Genomic DNA, 21,014 nt, shown 5'->3' with positions numbered 1-21,014 from the left:
TTTGTACCTTGAGAGCATTGTCTGATACAAATTAAGTCTATCAGTTTGGTGTGTGTAAGTTCAATGAATGTTGAGTGAATAAATGAATGACAGATGCAAAGAGAATTGAGACATAGACTCTGCCCCAAGAACTCAGAGTGTAGTATTAAAAAGTGATATATGGTGTGACATTTGCCTATAAGATGGCAAATGCTATAATACAGCATGTAAAGAATTTCAAAGTGGCAATCAATTTTATGTATGTGGAGGCAAGAGAACTGAGTAGAAAAGGTTTTAAACAGAAATCACCGAAGTCAAAATTTGAAGCAAAGGTTGCCAGTTGGATAGGGTTAGTGGTATGCCGGGATCAGCTTTCAAGGGGGTTAGGGGGGAGTCCAGATTTGCAGTATTTGCTGATGTCCTTGGCATTAATACCCTCATCATGGCTGCTTTCAAGTTAAAAACTAGTTTGAAAAATTCCTGAATATTTAACAATCAGTTCTCCCTAGCTAGTAGGATGCCAGTTTCATCATATCACTGAACAGGGTGTTATAGGATGAATTCAGAAAGAGGGACTTCCATGTAGAACAAACAGGTTGTACAACTACAATTAACAACATTCTTCAATGGTTCACCTATAGGATAAAGTTGATGTTCCTCAGTCTGGTTTACCAAGCTTTTCTCTAGCCTCTGACTCTTCCTCCCTTATGCAACTTATAATCTCCGAGATTGACCATGTATTTGATTTAAGAGAGCAACATGACCATATTTAGTCTTTCAAGAGACCACTCTAGGAGTGGTGGAGATAGTAGATAAAAGGAGAAATTAGAGAAAGGAAAGCTAGTTGGGCAGCTGTTGTAGTAGTCTGGAAAAGTGGTTTAAAGGCCTGAACCAAGACAGTAATCAAGGATCTGGAAAGGAGACTGATTTAAGATATACCTCGAAGGTAAATTTTTAGGGGTTGATAGCCAGTTATTTATGGGAGATGATGTGAAAGAGGAAAAAGTAGACAATACCTCTTAGGTTTTTAGTTTATGTGTCTGGTAGGACTGTACTGGAGCAACCAAGCAAGACACATAAGAAAAATATGGTTTTGTTTTGGGGCGTGGGGTGTGTGTGTGTGTGTGTGTGGTGTTATACAGCATAAGGGTAGAGGGGAAGGGGAGGTAGAGAAGGTAAGGAGGGTAGCAATCAGTTTGGCTGATTTGAAATGCCAACTCAATGTCAAAAGTACACATATCCATGAGTGATTCAGGAGTATATAAAAGAAGCTAGCGAAGAAGATTCTGGATTTGTCATCATATAGGGGCAATGAAGCTATGGAAGAGGAGTAGATGAGATTGTCTAGGGGGGGAAATCTGGCCATTTAGATTAGACCAGGTCATAACCTAATCTGATTAATTTCCCTTTTGGGGTGATCTCATTCAGGTAGCTTCTCAGAAAAATGGACTAGAGAGAAAATATACTAGCACTGGGAGACTAAATAGGAGTTATTTTCTTCCTTAAACTATAATACAAAATACATCAAAAACAATATACAAATGGAACATAATCAAGGTTTTATACTATTTTAAGCCAGTACTGCAGGACCTAATAGGTTTCGCTCTTTTTGGAGCTCATCAGCTGCAGGTAACGGCTCAAATCTACTCTGATACAGTATATACATATATATATATATATATATATCATTTTACTATTTACCAAGCCCTCCATTCAGTTTTCTACATCCTATATCGTGACAATTTTGGGAGTTTCCTTAGCATTAACGAAAATAATCTTTACACTTAGGTCCTTGAAGGCTTTGCTGGGGCAAAGTACCACATGATTCTTTATGCTAAAGTCCCCCAGTTGGCTGTCTCCTCTATTCTTAGAACCACTGCAGCACAGATCCAATCACACTGATGTGTAGGAGGCCTCCAGCTAATCCAGAGAATCCTGCTCGTGCTAACATCCCTGTAACCCTCTCTCTAAATAGGGCTATTTTTCATTCCTTTTCTTTATGCTTCTTATAATAAATCTAGAATCAAGGTTAATTTGAGAGAAAACGAAACAAAATAAAATACACAGAAAATTTTTAAGCAGAACATTTAATTTTGACATTTCCTGAGGATAGATACTGTACAGCTTGTGTAGACATACATAAATGTGCACCAAACACTGGCATCCAGGAGTAGGTCAAAGTGTATGGCAGACTACCATTTGTGTTACATAGGGGCAGAGGAGGACTATATGTACATATTTACCTTTAAATGCATAAAATATCTCTGGTAACTTAAGGAAGTGAGTGGTTGCACTACAAGAGGTAAAAAAGAGACTTTTTATTGTATAACATTTTGAATTTTGAACCATGTGAATATTCAAAAAATAAAATTTAACACAAACCTGCACCCTTCTCTTATGCATTTAGCTGCATGTTGATAGAATGATGCTGAAAGAACTGAGCCTAAAACTCACAAGGCTGACCATCTTTGTTACTGCGCTTCTTAGGGCCTCTTTTTAACATCTTGAGAGTCTTAATTTTATTTTAGTATTATCATAGAACCAGAGCTCCAGGACAGAACATTATTTTAGTTTTGTTTAACAACTGTTGAGTTTAAAACTTAAATACCTAAAGATTTTTTAAAACGTGAGTCCTCACAAAAATATCTCCTACTGACTTTCCTCAATATCAAATAACTGGACTGAAGAAAGCTAGGAAAGAAAGGAGAGAAATGAAAATAATATTTCTGAAAAGAATATAAAGGGAAGCATAAAGAAGAATCTGTGAAAGAATTAAGAAACAAGTAAAAATATGACAAGTTTGAAGATTGTACTTCAGTGGGCTACGCAGCAAATGGGAAGGTATTTATAGTTATGGCCATTATATTAAGAGAATGGCAGGTAAGGTCTGACATAAAGGTACAAAATGGATTTATCAACTTGAAACTAAAATTTGTTTCATCAGCCATTGCCAGGTCTCTGGAAATTCACCACCCTCAGATCATCTTGATGTTTATTGTGACATTCAAGGAAGAAAATAACTATCAACAGAAAATTTTTAAAAATTACACATGTATCACACCTCAAGAAAAACATGGGTTTGTTTTTACTTTAGTTCTAATCATCCAATGTGCACTACTATGGCTATACTGATGGTTTACAGCCAGCATTTGTTCTGACTGTTGGTGCCTATGGGGTTCCAGTTGTTAAATATTTTAAGTATCATCCCTGATTCTAGTGTCACACATTCGTGAACCCACATGGCCTGACCAATACTTCTAGGTGGGCCAAGGACCAAGCCTGTGAAAATGCATGGAGAACCTGGAAATGAGCATCCTCATGATACTTGAACATGTCCGTGTCAGAGTTATCAAGCCACCTGTTGATTTCGGTGGCTCCAACCAAACAGGTGTGATTCTGAAAGTACTCTTAAGTACTGAAGAAAATACTCTTTCTTAAGTATTGGTCAGAATAAGAGAACTGTAGAGCTGGGAGATCATTAGTCAAATCTCCTGACCACTGCAGATATGCCCTCAACAGGTGAATCCAGTAAGCCTTTGCTTGAACATTTCCAGTGATTGGAAGTTCTCCTTTTCTTGGAATATCTTTTACTTTGAAGACAGGTATGGTCCTTTCTTACTGAAATGTGAAAGTAGTATTTGGTTCCTTACCTTCTAGTTCCTTAAAGAAGCAATTTTCAAAACCCACCTCTCTGCCTTTTCTATGCTTTTCTTTCATAGAGTTTTCTTTCACTCTCAAAGTTTAAGGTTTACTTCACAGTTGACTTTGGGTCTCATATCTCTCCTCTTCTTTAGTCCTGTATTCCTAACTACCTCTGAGATATAGGTATTTACACTGAAAAAGACCTAACACTCAACATACTTAAATTTCTTTAAACAACATTCCCAATGTATATGCTATTATTGTGTATTTTCTCTTTTTCAAAAAAACATTATTGTTTTAAACAATCTGTGTATGTTGTGAGTTACTCACTTCGTATTGTCATCATTTTCTCTTTCTTTTGCATTTCAATAATTATAGCTATTTTAGAACTTCCTTTAGAGAAGAAGGAATTCTTTCTATAAAGGGTCCAGTAGTGGCAATTCTCTGTTTTTGTTGTCTGGAAATATATTAATTATGCCCTCTTTCTTGAACAATTTTTTTTGCTGAACATGGAATTCTAGATTAATAGTTATTTCTTCCTTCCAGAACAATTTAGGTATCATTCTACTGTCTCTGGCTTCCTCTGTTGCTATTGAGAAATCAGTGGTTGGTCTCCTTTAAAGGCTATGCCCTTTTTTTCTGATTGCTTTTCAGATCTTTGGATATGAGGTGTGTCTACAAATGTAAATTTAAAAAATCCTGCTGGGGGATTTGTTGGGCTTCTTTAAACACTGAATCTGCTTCATATTCTTTCTTCTTCTAGTTTTTCAATTAGAAGACTTTCTCTACTCTCCATTTCCCTTAAATTCTCTTTCAGCCTGTCCCTATATGCTGCTATTACATATAATTCCTTCAGTTCTATCTCCCAATTCACTAATAATTGTTTTATATTTTCCTGAATTTTATTTCCTATATTCAAATTATCATAACAAATTCTGTGGATGGATTCTGCCTTCAAATCTCTAATTTATTCCTGAATACTCAACTTTACTGCTATCACCCTAGTTTGGGGCCTCATCTGTTTTTAGCTAAGGTTTGGGGAGATCTAAAATTTAGCCTGACACAGCTAAGACTTTAAGCTTTCTAAAATATTGAACTTGTTTTTGTTATGTTGATCTCCTATTACAAAATCATCATCATCTCCCTCTACTTAATAATGAATTGAGCCCCAAAATATCATCTTTCTAGGATCTGGTCCGACTTTGCCTATATAAACAGATTCTCAGCCCCAAATAGGCCTATCTTGTTTTTGCTCCCCGCACAAGCCATGTGCATTTTTGCTAACATGCTTTTGATCCAGTCTTCTTACCCAAATTATACCAATTGGTTCACAGGCCTCTTTCTTTTGCAAAATTTTCCCTGATAACTCCCAATATGCTCACTTTGCTTTTTTATTTTTCTGAACCCTGTGTGGACAGTATATATTTTAATTATCTTGACTCAATTAGATATAACTCTTTAATATGTGAAGTTAAGCTTCAGAATTCTAACCTATGTTTGACTCCAAAGTTTGTGCTCTTTCAAATATATAAAACTTCCTCTCAGTGTTCAATAAATATTTATTGATTTGTATAAGAAACCAGATGCTATAAAACCAAACATAATAATGTCTTACATTTACCTCATTTATATTAGCTTCACTGGAAAAAAACCAGAATCTTAAATGATATTAATTTTTTTAAACTTTATTCATGTAAGTAAATTTTTTAGGAAATCGCCTCAAAAGGGATTCCACATCAGCTTACCAGAAGATAAACATTAGCTCCTTTGAATATAATTACTCACTCTCTGAATCTCTAATCAAACTACACAAAACCATCCTTCAGGGTAAATGCTAACCCCTCAAATTGTAAGTCTAAAGGAATAGCTACGCATTTAGAAGTTCACCCCAGGGAGCACTCTAGTGTTAAGGAAAAGATACTAAAAGCCTAGTTTTATAAATTATTCTAATGTTGATAAATAACTAATCCAGTTAAAACAGGTTGCACAATACCAAATTTACCCAATTCACTTTATAACAAATAGCCATTATCTCTAAATTTCAACAACCACGAGAGTGACTGTGACTGGGGGTTTAGAATGCAGAACCCTCTTTCTGTATTAAAGTGCTCTTGTCTCTCTTTTTATTTCTAAATATATTTAAGAAATCAAACTGAGTCTCAAACTATCTTGAATAATTTGTAGGTTCAACTTTTTATATATATAAAAGAACCCTCTTGGCATGTAGCTTTTTGGAAAATAGGCTCTTAATTCTAAGCCAAGTAAGAGAGGATAGACTGAGAAAAGTAAACTACTCTTAGTATTTCTCTCATAGGACAGTATTTATCTCTCTTACCTTTCCTGTCCCGTCCTTCATCAACACATACTGGCAGACTTCCTAGGGCAATGCGGAAATCCAGACAAGAGAAGGAAGCACACTAAAATAATGGAGGACAGGCTACAGGAGATGGACAGTGTCAGACATCATGTGGGAGAAAAGAAGGAATTACAGTTAGCCACTTTGTTCAAGAGAAACTAAAACTAGTTTATTCAAAGGTAGAGAGATAAGGGGGGGAAAAAAAGATCTTCTACTTCTTTGTAGCAAGGCTCCTTTCAATAGGAACAGAGAAGACTTGTAGTTAATTTGGAAATTTGTCCTCAGAGGAACAGATATAAGTTAGCAAATAGTACAAAGAGACAAAAGATAAATAAGATTCTCCAGTTTAAAAAAATTAATCAAGAGATAGAATTATAAGCTTTGAGAAAAGAAGAAAAAAAAAAATGAGGACTATAATCTAGAAGCAGTTAAGAAAGTTGTTCTAGCTTTTTTCTCCAAGAGAGCGCAGGCTGCTAAAAGCAATAGGGCCCTAGTCGGGTGGCTCGGCTGGTTGGAGCGTCGTCCCACACACCAAAAGGTTGAGGGCTCAGTTGCCGGTCAGGGCACACACCTAGGTTGCAGGTTTGATCCCTGGTCAGGGCTTGTACAGGAGGCAACTAACCGATGTTTCTCTCTCACTGATGTTTCTCTCTCTCTCTCCCCCTCCCTTTCTTCCTCCCTCCCACTCCCTTTATCTCTCTAAAATCAATGAACATATCCTCTGGTGAGGATTAAAAAAAAGCAATAGGAATTCCAATGTTTATATATAAAAGTGATGAATGAGGTATACGCACTTAAGCATCCTTAATTGCATACATAGTCTTTTACTATGAAAAACAATAATACTGTCACATTTAACCATGGAGTTCTAGAAACAGAACAAAGTAGTCCCAATAAGGAACCTTTTCACATCAAGGACAATCTTCTGTATATATCTGCATGATAGGAAACATCTTACCTACCCCTGCCCTAATAACTCCCCCATCTAGATACCACAGTGCTTTAAATACCACCACTGGGAGACAAGAGTCCTTCAGATTTAATACAGCCTTTGTAAGTTAGTACCCCCCCACACCACCAATGCAAGATCCTAGGAAAATCTGAGGCTATTCACACTAGCAATATGATTTTGTTTCTTTGATTAGAGGTGGTTTATAAAAATGGATACCTAGATGGGTCAAGAGACAGGAAAAGGGGAAAAGAAAATATGGAACCTAAGAAAAACTATTTTACAACTTTGGATACAACCAGTTGCTTTGCTAAGAAAACATTATAGGTTAAATCCTCTGTATATATGATTTAGGCATTTATTTAAAATTAATGCTTAATTTCAACAAAAGTCAATTAAAGTCATACGATTTCTAAACAAAGTAAATGATATTTTGGTCAAGGCTGTATTTTCTATAACTATATTTTCTATAAAGTAAAAGATAATTTATATAAGGATGAATTCATTTTAAAATTTAAGTGATTCTATCAATTTTGATATCTGAACAGTCTATCCAAATTTGTTAAATAAAATACTTACCTCATATTCTTTTCTGCAAACTTTGGAAATATCATTTTTTGAAGATGCCTAAATTAGACAACAAGTTTATCCATTAATTTTATTACACATACTATTCAGCACAGAATAAAAAAGAACAGGAAAACCTTATGCTCAAATATTTTAAAGCTCCTTATATACAACAAACACATTTCATGCAATTTCTCTAAAACAAACATTAGCTGCAGAACCTACCGGATATGCTAGAACTTCACTAACTTTTTATGGCTTTAATCTTACATAATAACACAGTCCTTTTGTTATTTCAGAAACTAGATAACTTTGAAGGAAATGTAAACAGAAGACTCCCCCCCCCCCCCCCCCGAATTCCACTGTGCAGCAAATTTTCTTGTAAAGCTCTGCCAGGATATTTATATTTTGCTTTTTCTTTAACCCTTCATATTATAAGTTCTCATACTGACTTTTCCTCAAAAGATCCATGCATAACAGAAGGGGCAATTAAAGAGGGAAAGGCTATGCCTGGCAATTAACAAAAGTTATTTTTATGTAATTCTCTTAATAAGTTAATGGAGATATTATCTCTTCTATAGATGAAGAAACTGATGCTCAGAGAAATATTAAGTTTTTACATTTTAGTATGTACTTTCTATATAAAACAAGCCAAAACAAATCTGCTGATGGGTGGTTATTCTTCTACATATCAGTCCCTATTTAGAGATGTAGTTTTAGAGCCGTGGGCTCTGGTCCCTTGTTCTATTTCCTCTGGTCTATCACCTAAGCTCATGTAATTTTGAATAAGCCAGCTGATGAGGATGGGGAGGGCAAGAAGCAGAATAAACAGGCAACTGTTTTTTGTCCCACTAGATCCATTATAGTTCCAATCCTCTGCAACTGAGCTTCATCTGAATGCCTGGAGGAGAGCACCAGATAGCTAGGCTGTATACTACCCAAAGAGTGTGGCAGTGGTATGTAGGAAAGTGAAGGTGACACTGGGTCTCACATACCCCTGTCAAGAGGACAGTCACTAGAAGAAGAAAATGAAAGAAGGCTTTCCAGCTGTGGCTTCATTACACCTAAACTTCCCAGTTAAGTCTACTCTCACCACTTGGAGTATGAGGAACCAGATCAGTTTCTGATAACACTCTGAGGAACCACTGTGAAAATACACATAATAAGGAATAATTCAGGGGCCTAACCTGAACTGGACTAGAGACATATAAAATAAAAAAGAAGTCATAATTCACTGTAGGAATCATGTTCACCAGAGAAGGGATATAAGAACATGCTCTGGGAAAACCAAGGATGAAAGACAGAAGGGAAGATGAAAGCAAAATACGCTGACGGTATCAACTACTCTCATCCAGGCATAGGCCAAATTCACATGACCATTTGGAGTCATTCAGCACTGACTAAGCATGACCATCGGCAAAGTACAAAAGGCCTCAATTCTTATAATATTTTTTTCTTTAATAATTTTTATTTTTCAGTTACAGTTGACATACAATAGTATATTAGTTTCAGGTATACGACACAGTGATTAGACATTTATATAACTTATGAATATTCTTTCTTTGTGCAGCAGAGAGAAGCTGAGAAAGAGTAAGAGAGGGCTGAAGGTCTTATATGCCATAGCCATAACTGAAAAAGCAGCAAGTCTAAAAGGAAGTGGTCCATGCAAAAAATACTAAATTTGCAGCTTTTATAGGTCTACTCTCCAAAGGTATGAGGTGGGCAAGGTATAAGACATATGTACAGCTAAAACCCAAACTGCACTCCACGCTTTTCTTTCTTTTTTTTAAAAAATTTTTATTTTTGCCCGGCCGGGCGTGGCTCAGCGGTTGAGCGTCAACCCAGGATCCAGGCGATCGGGGTTCAATTCCCGGCCAGGGCACATGCCTGGGTTGCAGGCTCAGGGGCCTGCAGGAGGCAGCCGATCAATGACTCTCTCATCATTGATGTTTCTATCTCTCTATCCCTCTCCTTTCCTCTCTATGAAATCAATAAAGATATATTTTAAAAATAAATAAATAAATAAAATAAAATTTTTATTTTTGTTTAAAATATTACAGATGTCCCTTTTTCTCCCCAATGACCCATTCCACCCCGTCCCTTCCCCCTCCCCAGTCCCTCTCCCCACCATTGTCCGTGTCCTTGGGTTGTGCATAGATGCATATAAATTCTTTGGTTACTCTCTCCCCCTCCACCCACCCGCCCTCCTCTATCCCTCTGACATTCGTCAGTCTCATCTATGCTTCCATGTCATTGAATCTATTCTGTTCATCAGTTTATTAAGTTCTTTAGATTCCACGTATAAGTGAGATAATGTGATATTTGTCTTTCGCTGCCTGGCTTATTTCACTTAGCATAATATTCTCCAGGTCCATCCACACTCCATGCTTTTCAAGAGCCTGATTGCCCAGTGTTACCTGCTTGCATGCCTGTCGACACTCCAAGGTAATAGCCAGTTCACAGCAGCCTAAGCCAACCCAGCCATCAGATTTCTTAAACACACCTTAAAAACAAAATGTTCAAATGTTTTGTCATAAGCAGTAGTAAACACAAACAGCATGTCAAATTGGTTTGTGGATACCACTAAAATTCAAAGCAAGTGTCTACAGAAAAACTACCTCAGACAAAGGGCCTCAAATTATTAAGCCCCTCCCCGCAGCGTTATTCTGAGGGTCCCTCACAGCATAATCATCAGGTCCTTTGTTTTTTCTCTCATCTCCCTGCCCACCCTAAACCCTCTCAGTCATTCTCATTCTTGGATAGGTAGCACTTTTAGAGGACATACAGGTTCAGGAAAGTAAGGATAGGCCTTCCTCACCTTTAGACAGTGAAACAGAGGCAAAGGTTCCAATTTAACTTAACAAACAAACAAAAAGGGGCACAAGTGGTATTGAATTAAAAAATATTAAATACCTACAGTAGTGTGAAACCCATGATGCCATTTAAAAACAAACAAACACTTAGTAAACAGGGACAGCTCCTGTGAGCCAAGATGAGCTTTGATGGGTTCACTTCATCATGGGGCAAAATTACTCTTCTGGTTCAGTTTATGTACAGCAGGTATTTCTCTAACCAAATCACTGATAACAAGATGGATCACAACATCACCTTTTTATAAAATTATAAAAAGTGTTTTAATATTGTTTTAGATTCCTTTTTATAATCAAATGTCAATGAATGACTCCTAGAATAAAATTAGGAGATATAATAATTATGAAAAGAGGAAAAAGATTTATGCTTGTAGGGATACTGCAAATTCCTTTAAAAAATGTTTTATTATGCTGCTTCCATGTAATATATTCATAGGTCTTCAAACTCACATATACATTAGATTATTATTTACATTTGAAAGAAATGTCAGGGATTCAAGGCAATAGGTAACATAGTTCTCCAAATAAAAGTAGGACTTAACAACAAACAGAAGCATCCTGCTAAAAAACAAAACAAACAAAAGTAAATAAGTAGCCCACAGACAGACAAAGCTCTAAGAATATAGGGTGGGGCAAAAGTAGGTTCACAGTTGTGAGGATGCGAAATAGTTTATTGTATTATTATAAATAACAAACTTGTTATTAAATAATAAATAATAATACAACAATATTATTATTTATTGTATTTATTGTATTATTATTTATTATATTATCTATGTATTGTTTTCCATACAAACAACTGCAAACCTATTTTTGCGCAACCCTGTATAATATAAACCACCTCAATTGTTACAATTGGCTAAAAATACTAAATACCATAAACCTCTTTATCCCTACATGTTTTAAGAGTAAAAAGGTTGCCTGGCTGGGTGTGGCTCAGCAGTTAAGCATCGACCTAGGATCCAGGAGATCGTGGTTTGATTCCCAATCAGGGCACATGCCCGGGTCGTGGGTTTGATCCCCAGTGTAGGGTGTGCAGGAGGTCGTGGGTTTGATCCCCAGTGTAGGGTGATCAATGACTCTCTCATCGTTGATGTTTCTATCTCTCCCTCTCCCTTACTCTCTCTGAAATCAATAAAGATATGTTAAAAAAAAAAAAAAGAGTAAAAAGGGCAACAGACTCTCATGTAGCCCCATTGCCTAGTGTCATTTTCTTTAAATCTTATGCTGTTTGCTATTCAGAATCACTTACATTTTAGATATAATTTTGAATGGAATCAATGTAGGTCATAAACTCTGTGAACTTTTATAATATAATGCTGTATATTGCTGTTTCCATATACCCAGTGGCCTCTTAGAAAATATTAAGTTGTTCGACAAGCATTTACATTTGCTGAGCCTCCACTATGTACAAAGTACTCTATTAGATATTCTATGGACTATAAAATGGATAAAATAAATGATTTATCCCACTACAGAAATTACAGTTTGGTAAAAATAATGTGTATGTATATGCATTTACATACACATACACATAATTACGTGTGTGTGTGTGTGTGTATATATATCTATATATATCTATATATAGATATATATATATATAAAATTCCAGGACATTAGATCATTAGACAGAGGGATAATCAGGAAAACAGGTAAGAATGTGGAAATTCCAGGAACACAAAATGTTTAAAATGCAAACATCATACTGTATGACAGCCTTTAAAGTTCAGAGATACGTAAGATATATTCCCATTTTAAGGCACTGACTTTAACTAGGACTGGAAAGTAAGCTTTAATCCTAGGAGACCATGAATGCCAGGCTAGAGTTTGGCTTTAATTTCAATGGAAATGGACAACACTTGAGGGATTTTTTTTGAAAGGCTTGGGAGGACAGCTGTGATGTGTTGAAATACCAGTTACAGTTACAAGTTTATTATAATATTCTATCCCAAGAATGGCATAAGAAAGGCTTGAATCAGAAGTGGTGAAGACAGATGCAAGACTTTATAAGCAGAGTCAATGGAGCTAGAAAGAAAAAGCGCTCAAAGATAAATTGGTTTCCAGTAATGTCATTCACAAGAGAGGCAATTATAAGATGAGTTTGGTTTTGAATTTGCACTTCAGATACCACCTGGACACAGAGACCCAAGTAGAGATGTCTAGAAGTCACAAGCTAAGACTTGGACTTGAAAGTTACTTTTGCAGAGCTGATTAGTTAGCAGGGCGAGTGTGGAGAGAGAACGGAAGAGGACTGCACAGAGGAATAACCACAGCCCTTGCACAGTGGTTGGTGGTGTGGGGGCAGGTAAGAGGGGAAAGGTAAGAAAGAGCAAGGTGCAGTCACAAGGAGGTAGTGGTCAATAATAACAAATGTCGCAGGGAAGTCAAGGAGAGTAAGTACTGAGAAAAAGATTTAAGAACTAAGATCCTGGTGATCTTTCAAAGCCCAGTTCTACGAATAGAATGGTAGAAGTAGAGACAAGAGTACAAAGTTAAGAATTGAGGGAATAAGAATAAAGTATACATTTGAAAATTTGAGTGCCTATGAGAAGGAGAGTATACAAACTCAAGGTTATACTTAAGTTATAGGGACAGATTTTATAATTACAGTAAGTTTTTAAAAATAAAAGTGCTAAGTGTTACACTTCTATTACTTACCTGGCAAAGATGAATTCATACAACTCCAAATTTCAACCTAAAATTGTAATCACCAAAAGGCTTTTATGTAGATAACCAGTTCCTAAATACGATGCTTAATTTCTACAGAAATTATATAAAGCTGATCTGATTATGTTTCCATCTGTAACAGTCAATGTTCTAGTAGTTATACAAATATCAACTGGCTATTTTGGGGGGGGGGGGGAGGCGGGGAATAAAACAGATGAAAAATATTGCTTGTTTTTTCCCCGTCTTCCCATCTAAGAGCATTGAAGATTAGTCTGGTTACTCAGGCTGCTTACTGGAATCACTGTTTCTAAGTACAAGGACAAAAGTGTACAGTGACTAAAGGAAAATGTATCAGTCAGAACTGTGTGATCACCATCTCCCCCTGTCACACAATGCAAGCTACCGTAATCTAAAGAGACTCACCCATGGCAAGCTCAGGTTTGTTTAGCCTGGCTTACAAGCATCCCACACAGAGGATGATGGCCCAAGCATTAGAGACATTCTTAGTTACATGATTCAGACAGGCAAGCAATGTATCTACTGTATACCAGAAAACAAGAAGACAGGAATAATGAAAAATCACATATTTTCCCTTATCACAAATACAACTTTTCAAAATCAAAATAAATATAAAATTTAGGTAATACAGTTTTCATAAAATTATCAAAATATAACAAGTAAAATTCCAAATTCCAGATAAACTATTATAATGAAATTTAAAAACTAAATTTGTATTTAATATTGTTTTTACCTATATCATAGAATAAACAATAAAAATGAAAGACATATTCTATCTAGCAATTTGTGTAAAGATCCTTTTAAAGTACCTAGCTAAATCTAACATTTTACTTTGACCCCAAACCGTATTCATTGAAAATTTTGCTAAATCTATAGGGAACTCATTAGATGACTTCATTTAGACAAAAGCTTCCATAGTTAAGTTAAACAAGACCTACCATTGTTTCAGGGCAATAATCTGGGGCTCTCTGCAACAGATGTTTTAGTCGGGATTCACTTTTTGAGGAGAATATCTATTTGACAAAAGAAAAAAGTTTTTGTGGTATTTTTTCATAAGAAATAAGGGGAGGTAAAATGTATTATCTTCTAAATTTATCAGTTGCCTAGAATATCTTTCAACTTCCTTTTATATATGGAAAACCTTTGGAAGCATCTAAATTAAAATGATATAACATTTCTTAAAAGGTTGGTTAGTTTGGCAAATAACCAAGAGGGTCCATTTTCTAATAACCAAAATGGAGAAAATCAGGCTACCAAACTGTAGCCTGGGAGAAAAAAAGAGAAACAGAAAAAGAAAAAACTCCCGATAAATTTATTCTAAAATGTTATACAAACTGCAGTCAACTGACCACAATAAAAAATAAACTATGTTATACCTTGATACTGGTGAAGAACAAATTTGTAAATAGCATTATGGCATAAGCTTTGCTGCAAAATGCCATAAAATAGAGACAAAGCCACTTTTTAATATAGATGCTGAGGAGCTGACAGTTCACTCACCAAGCTACGTGGCTTACTTCCAAAGAGAATTTCAGTCAATGAAATTAACAATTTGATGTCTCAGTAAATAATAATTAATTATGTATATCAGACAGACCTTTATGGTTACCTACAAACAGTTAAGATTATAAAATCCATAAATGCTAAGGACAGTGAAAAAGGACTTAGCTCCAGTTAGTTTTAGTAGCCACTTTCCTCCCAAACTACCAACTATAATTAATAAGTGAAGAGAGCTAGAATATCACCATTTTGCAACCCCTAGTGAATTAATGCATTTAGGCGATTATCAACAAATAACTGATAATATTACAAAAAGAGACAACCAGACACAATACCACTTATGTGTAAGACTTAACAAAAAAACCTAACCTGAATCTGGTCAAGTCTCTGGATCTGTTTCATAATGTAGCTGTAGCTGCTTGCCACGTGTGGCTATTTAAATTTAAACTGAAATCATTAAACTTTAATAAAATAAAAAATTCAGTTCCTCAATCTCTTTAATCACATTTCAAGTGTTCACTTGGCACACCTGGCTAGAGGCTAGTGAACTGGATAACAGATATAGAATATTTTCATTACTGTACAAATTTCTATTGAACAGCTCTGCTCTAAATCTACCTACTAATTACTAAGAAATCTAGAGAAAAGAGGAACACATTAAAATGACACAATGGGGATGTGAACAACATAATTCACACTGTGGGAAATGCTACAGAATAAATGACCAGATTTGTTCATCAAATAAATTGTAAGAAGAAACCCAAATATCAAAAGATATTCAAAAGATATAGCCAATTGCAATGCTTATATCTCACTTGGATCCTGATTCAAACTAAAAATAAAATTATGTAACAATAAATTTGAAAAATAACTAGATATTTGAATATTATATTTTAAAAGAAGTGATAATTTTTAAAGAAGTGTTTTTATTTTTATACCACTTTATTTTTTTTAATTAAAAAATATATATATATATATATCTTTATTGATTTCAGAGAGAAGAAGGGAGAGGGAGAAAGAGAGATAGAAACATCAATGATGAGAATTACTGATAGGCTGCCTCCTGCACGCCCCCACCAGGGATTGAGCCTGCAACCCGGGCATGTGTCCTGACCAGGAATCAAACCTTGATTTCTTGGATCACAGGTTGATGCTCAACCGCTGGGCCATGCTGGCTGGGGTATTTTTATACCACTTTAATGAGTACTTATACAAACTGAAAATTTATGAATCAAATGATATGACAACTGGGATTTGCTTAAATATAAACCTGTCTCAATATAACTGTTGGGGGGGAGTGGACCGGGGTATAAATGAAACACAACTGGCCTTGACTTAATAATGCTGAAGCTGAATATGGGGTTTATTATATTTTTATTTACCTTTGTATATATATGAAAATTCCCATGATAAAAAGATAAAAAGAATAATAAATGGGGGGAAAAAGACAATAATGAAAGAAAGCAAGAAACAATAAAAAAGAGGTAGAAAGAAAGAAGCAAGCACAAGACATTGGTAGTGGAATTGGAAGAAGTATAGAGAAAGCTATGCTTCCATTCATCCTGTTTTGCCTCCATTCTACCTACTCACAAAATAGAAACAAAAAAACAAAGCAAAGAACCTACAATACTTGAAACAGTTTAGAACAGCACAAAGAACAATGAACTGAGCAACCTACTTGGCCTTAGCCTGGTGGCTAAGACCATGGACTTGGTAATCAAACACACTTGGGTTTGAGCCCTTGCTCCTCAAGTTATTTCCTTAGAGACCTTGGCAAGTTATTTAACTTTTCTATACCTCAGTTTTTCCTCATCTATAAAATGCAGACAATAATATTATCTCCCTCAAGTGCTTAGTATGAGAATTAAATGAAATAATGCATGTAAAGAACCTGGCACATAGGAAAAAATATTTAAAAAAAAAACTGTTCCCTGTGTTTCAGTTTTTTGAATAGCTAACAAGCAAAATTAAGGAGTTAGACAATCGTCCTGGCCAGTGTGGCTTGGTTGGAGCACTGTCCCATACACTGAAAGGCGGTGGGTTCAATTCCCAGTCAGGGCACATACCCAGGTTGCAAGTTTGATCCCCCTTCCAGGCATGTACAGGAAGCAACCAATCGATGTTTCTCCCTCACATGGATGCTTCTCTCTCTCCCTTCCTCTCTCCAAAATCAGTAAAAAACATACTTGGATAAGGATTAAAAAAAAAAAAAAAGACTATCCGGTCTCTCTGTCTCTAAAATTATAATTTTATAAAGTAGATTAAATTAAACCAAGAAACATAGTTATTAGTAATATAAATAAGATAACTTATTAGAAATATAAATAACTAATAATAATATTAGGAATATAAATAAGTTAAATAATTAGGTTAAAGAAGGCAGCATGTACATATTTTTACATACGGTAGACTTGAACAGAAGCAGTTACTTTTCTCACTAAACTGATCAGCACACTTAAAAAGAAAAATGAATACTTATTCAGTATATCAAAATATGTACTATGATTACACAAATCATCTCAGAGCAAAAAACTTAATAACCAAAACTGTATCCTGGTCAAGGCAGAAATAATCAGATCACAGTTTACAATCCTGATCTTGAGAGATTTTTAACTCATACTTATCTCCTCCCTCTGTCATAACTCATTTCGCTTTGTCTTCAAACAAGCAAAGGCCTCTCCTCTTGAAACAAATCTTAATTTCCTGTACTGACTTACTGACTTTTCCAATTAACATTCTACATTTTCCTTTCATTACTTGCAAACATTCATTGACCAACTTCCTTAAGCAAAGGTATGATGAGTACAACAAAGATGAATAAGACAGATCATAATCTCTATATTCAAAGAATTTATAACGTAGTTGGGAAGATATGATTCATATAAAACAATACATTTTTGCAAGTTTGCAATATTACATGATAAATTTCTATTTAAATATTTTAAATCTCTGCACTATGACTTTTAGCCCCACCACTCCAGTCAATCTAGAAATATTTATTGAGAGTTTTTCAAGTGAGGCACTATTCTAAGCAGTGAAGGATTCACCATAAACAAAGTCAACAAAATTCCTTCTTTAGAGTATCTCTCCTAATAGTCTTCTTTTAAAAACCAAGTGCGTTTTCTCAGATGTTAAACTCCTTGACTTTTCTTTGGCATCTGACACCTTATTTCATTGACTTTTATAAAACACCAGCCCTGACTTATCTAAATTCAAATTCTAAAGTTCTAATTCCAAATCTCTAACTGTCTTCACACAGTGGTTTTCACTCATAATTTGGCAACTCGCCTTCCCCACTGCCCCCCAAACCAAATCTTTTCCCAACCTCTCATAACCATCAGGGATACTACTATTCACTCCAACTCAAGACCTAAATGTCATCAGGACTCCACCCTTTCTTCATTCTCTACTAAAGAAATAATTATTCCTTACTCCTGGTATTTCCTTTCATTTTGAGTGAGCTCTGCTAGTTTTAGCAACCTGGCCTCTCTCCACATGCGTACTCACTCCTCCAGTGATTGTGAAGACTGACTTGCTCACTGACTTACCCAACTGTTGAGTATGGTAGGAGAAAGTGAATATCTGTAACCCAGACCTTACTTCTCCTCATCTGGGAGTAAATCTAATTCTGTAGTTTAGTGTGCATTTGGATATAAAAGTTACATTCAACATTTGTGTAACTAGTAATGAGTAATATCTGGGGTCCAATTTGCCGGATTTCTTTGCCTTATTTCTCAATTAAAGTGAAACTAGGTTAGGGATGAATGTTCTATATTAGGGTAACTATAGTAGTGACTTAATTTGTTAATATTGAATTTCTAACATTTCTGAGTTTAAGAACTTAGACCTTGCCTGTCTAATTTCTTAAAAATCATTCCCTCTTTTGAACACCTAGTGGGAAAAACAAGAAGAAACAAAGCAAAAAGTCAGGAAAGCAGTGTTTCCAAGAGTAGCAGAGCTACTTTTTTTTTTTTCTTTCTAAATATGATTTCAGAGAGAGGAAGGAGAGGGAGAGATAGAAACATCAATGATGACAGAGTCATTGATTGGCTGCCTCCTGCATGCCCCCTATTGGGGACTCAAGGCCCCAACCTGGGCATGTGCCCTGACCAGGAATCGAACCGCGATCTCCTGGATCCTAGGTCGATGCTCAACTGCTGAGCCACGCCAGCCAGGCAGTAGTAGAGCAACTTTAAAAACTCCCTTATGGTGACAGCATCAAAGGCTCATTTTTGCTTCTAAAAGCTATTTTCAGGCAATAAATGTGCAGAAAACTTAATTTGCTGTAGAGTTTCTACATGAATTCTGAGGCAGCTATTTAGATGAGCCAAGTCACTATCTTGTTTTATAATTAGAAAGTATCTCGCAAAATCTTTCTAAAGTCATAGTACCATTTGAGAGAACTTTTAATCCCAGATAGCTTTCTTGGTTTTAGACAGTGACAAAATCCAGGCAATTACTTGAAAATTCCTCCAAAAGATGATTGAGGCCATTACTTCTCAAGTGCTAAGGCTAGAACTACACAACCAAGATGATGAAAGAAAGGTAAGACTTTAAGACTTTAGGTATTGTCTCAGTAGAATTTGCCTGAAAAGGCTCAACAAGAAAAATTCATATCTGCAGAAAGTTTCAAAAGTAGTACAATGAACATTTTGCAACATTTGCTTTAACTGTCTGCATAAACACATATTATTATTACTATTATTTTGATGAAACATTTTAGAATTCATTACATGCACAATATTCATTCCTAAATTCCAACATGTATATCCTAAGAACAAGGACACCATCCTACCTGACCACAATACAACCACCAAATTCAGGAATAGAGCACCGATACAATATTATTACAGCCTATATTCAAATTTTACCAGTTTATCCCCATAATGTCCTTTTCATAGCAATCTTTTAATTCCAGGATCCAATCTAGGATCACTCATTGCATTTAGTTGTCATGTCTCCAGTGTCCTTTAACCTGGATGTTTCTTATAGCCTTTGTTTTTATAACAATGATTACCTTTTTGAAGAGTACAGGCTGCTGTTTTGAGGAATATCCCTCAACCTGGGTTTGTCCTACTGTTTCTTCATGATCAGGTTATACATTTTTGGCAGAAATTCTACATGAGATACTGTGCTCTTTTCACTGCATCGTGTCAGCAGACACACATTAATTTGTTCCATTACTGGTGACATGAACTCTCTTCTCTTGGTTAAGGTGCTGTCCAACAGATTTCTTCAAAACAATTCTAATTAATAACAGTTACATAACTAAAACCTTCTAGAATTATTATGTAAGCTTACCTGTTCACATACATCACGGCACATTTGGTTATCCTTGGAATGATCACAACATAATGCACCTAGGAAGAAAAAATAAGCACCTGATGTTGCCCACTTTATATAAACAAGATAGTTAAGCTAAATCAAATGGTTATACAAACCATTCATTCAACAGATTATTAGTATTATTCATTTTAATTCAACAAACTTTTACTGTGTATCTAATAGAAGCCAAGGACAGTGCTAGGTTGGTTCTTGCCCTCAAAAAGCTTGTAGTCTAATAGGGGGGACTGTCATGTAATAATAGCTAATGTATTGTGTACTTTCCAGGTGCCAGAATTTTACTAAGATTGCTTTATGCATTATCTTATTCAACCCTTACAATTGCCCTATGGACTCCATTCTATTACTATACCTATAATGTAAGGTTAAATTAGAAAGAAAAAAAGAGTGAATTTTGTTTTGAACATGTTAAATTTAAGGTTTCTATAGGACATCTAGATGAAAATTCCAGTAAAGTCACAAATCCAAGTCTAGACTGCACGTAAAACCAAGTCTAAAGATCCAAATTTATAATCATTGGCAAAAAGAAGACATATAGAAATAAATGACATTGCCTAGGGAGAGTTTCTAGTGAGAAGTGAACAGAGCACCAAATTCCAAAGAACAGCAATATCTGAGACATGGGAAGAAACAAAGAAAAAGACGGAGATGGAACAGTCAGAGAGGTAGCAAGAAAGTGGCACCACAGAAGAGGGAACAGCTAGCGTCATACACCAGAATAGTCAGGTTAGACTGAAGACTCAAAAAAACAAATCTGTTTACTAATTAGGAGGCCACTTTGTGACCTTCACAATGTACTTTCTGTGGAATTGGTAGAAGTGAATCATATTAAGGAGTAAACTAGAGGTGAGGAAGTATAAGGATGCAGGATCGAGGGAAGATTTTTCCATTATTTTAGAGTGGTCCTTGGGAGACTCTAAATCCCTGGAATTTCCTGAGTAACAGGAATGTCTGTTATGTTTATGAGGTGACCCAAGGTCTCACCTAGAATCTTCAGGGCTGGAAAAGTCAGCCATGTAATAAGAGGGTTGCTTTGAGCCACATGATATCACCTCGATCTCTCAACATCCAGCAGGACAGGGGAACTGGAGATTGAGTTCAACCACATGGCCAATGATTTCAA

At 35.6% G+C, this 21,014-nt stretch overlaps 1 protein-coding gene across 3 annotated transcripts in view; it reads right to left on the bottom strand.

Annotated features, from left to right (window-relative positions):
- Nucleotides 1-21,014, bottom strand: part of RECK (reversion inducing cysteine rich protein with kazal motifs) — a 65,103-nt gene that overhangs the window by 33,798 nt on the left and 10,291 nt on the right. For 2 of the 3 annotated variants that reach the window (XM_016222904.2, XM_016222905.2), the window contains exons 2-6: nt 19,850-19,908; nt 13,987-14,061; nt 13,022-13,058; nt 9,911-9,996; nt 7,506-7,553 (exon numbers count right to left, since the gene is read on the bottom strand). In XM_016222904.2, the coding sequence (XP_016078390.2) occupies nt 7,506-7,553; nt 9,911-9,996; nt 13,022-13,058; nt 13,987-14,061; nt 19,850-19,908 (305 nt within the window). Of the gene's footprint in view, nt 1-2,222; nt 2,250-7,505; nt 7,554-9,910; nt 9,997-13,021; nt 13,059-13,986; nt 14,062-19,849; nt 19,909-21,014 lie in introns of those variants that run through there. The other variant, XM_016222906.2, reaches the window with a different exon arrangement.

The sequence above is a fragment of the Miniopterus natalensis genome, chromosome 12 (genome assembly GCF_054644295.1).
Source record: "Miniopterus natalensis isolate mMinNat1 chromosome 12, mMinNat1.hap1, whole genome shotgun sequence".
Lineage (NCBI taxonomy): Eukaryota > Metazoa > Chordata > Mammalia > Chiroptera > Miniopteridae > Miniopterus > Miniopterus natalensis.
Note: the sequence above shows the minus strand (reverse complement) of the source record. Positions and strands in the feature narration are given on the sequence as shown.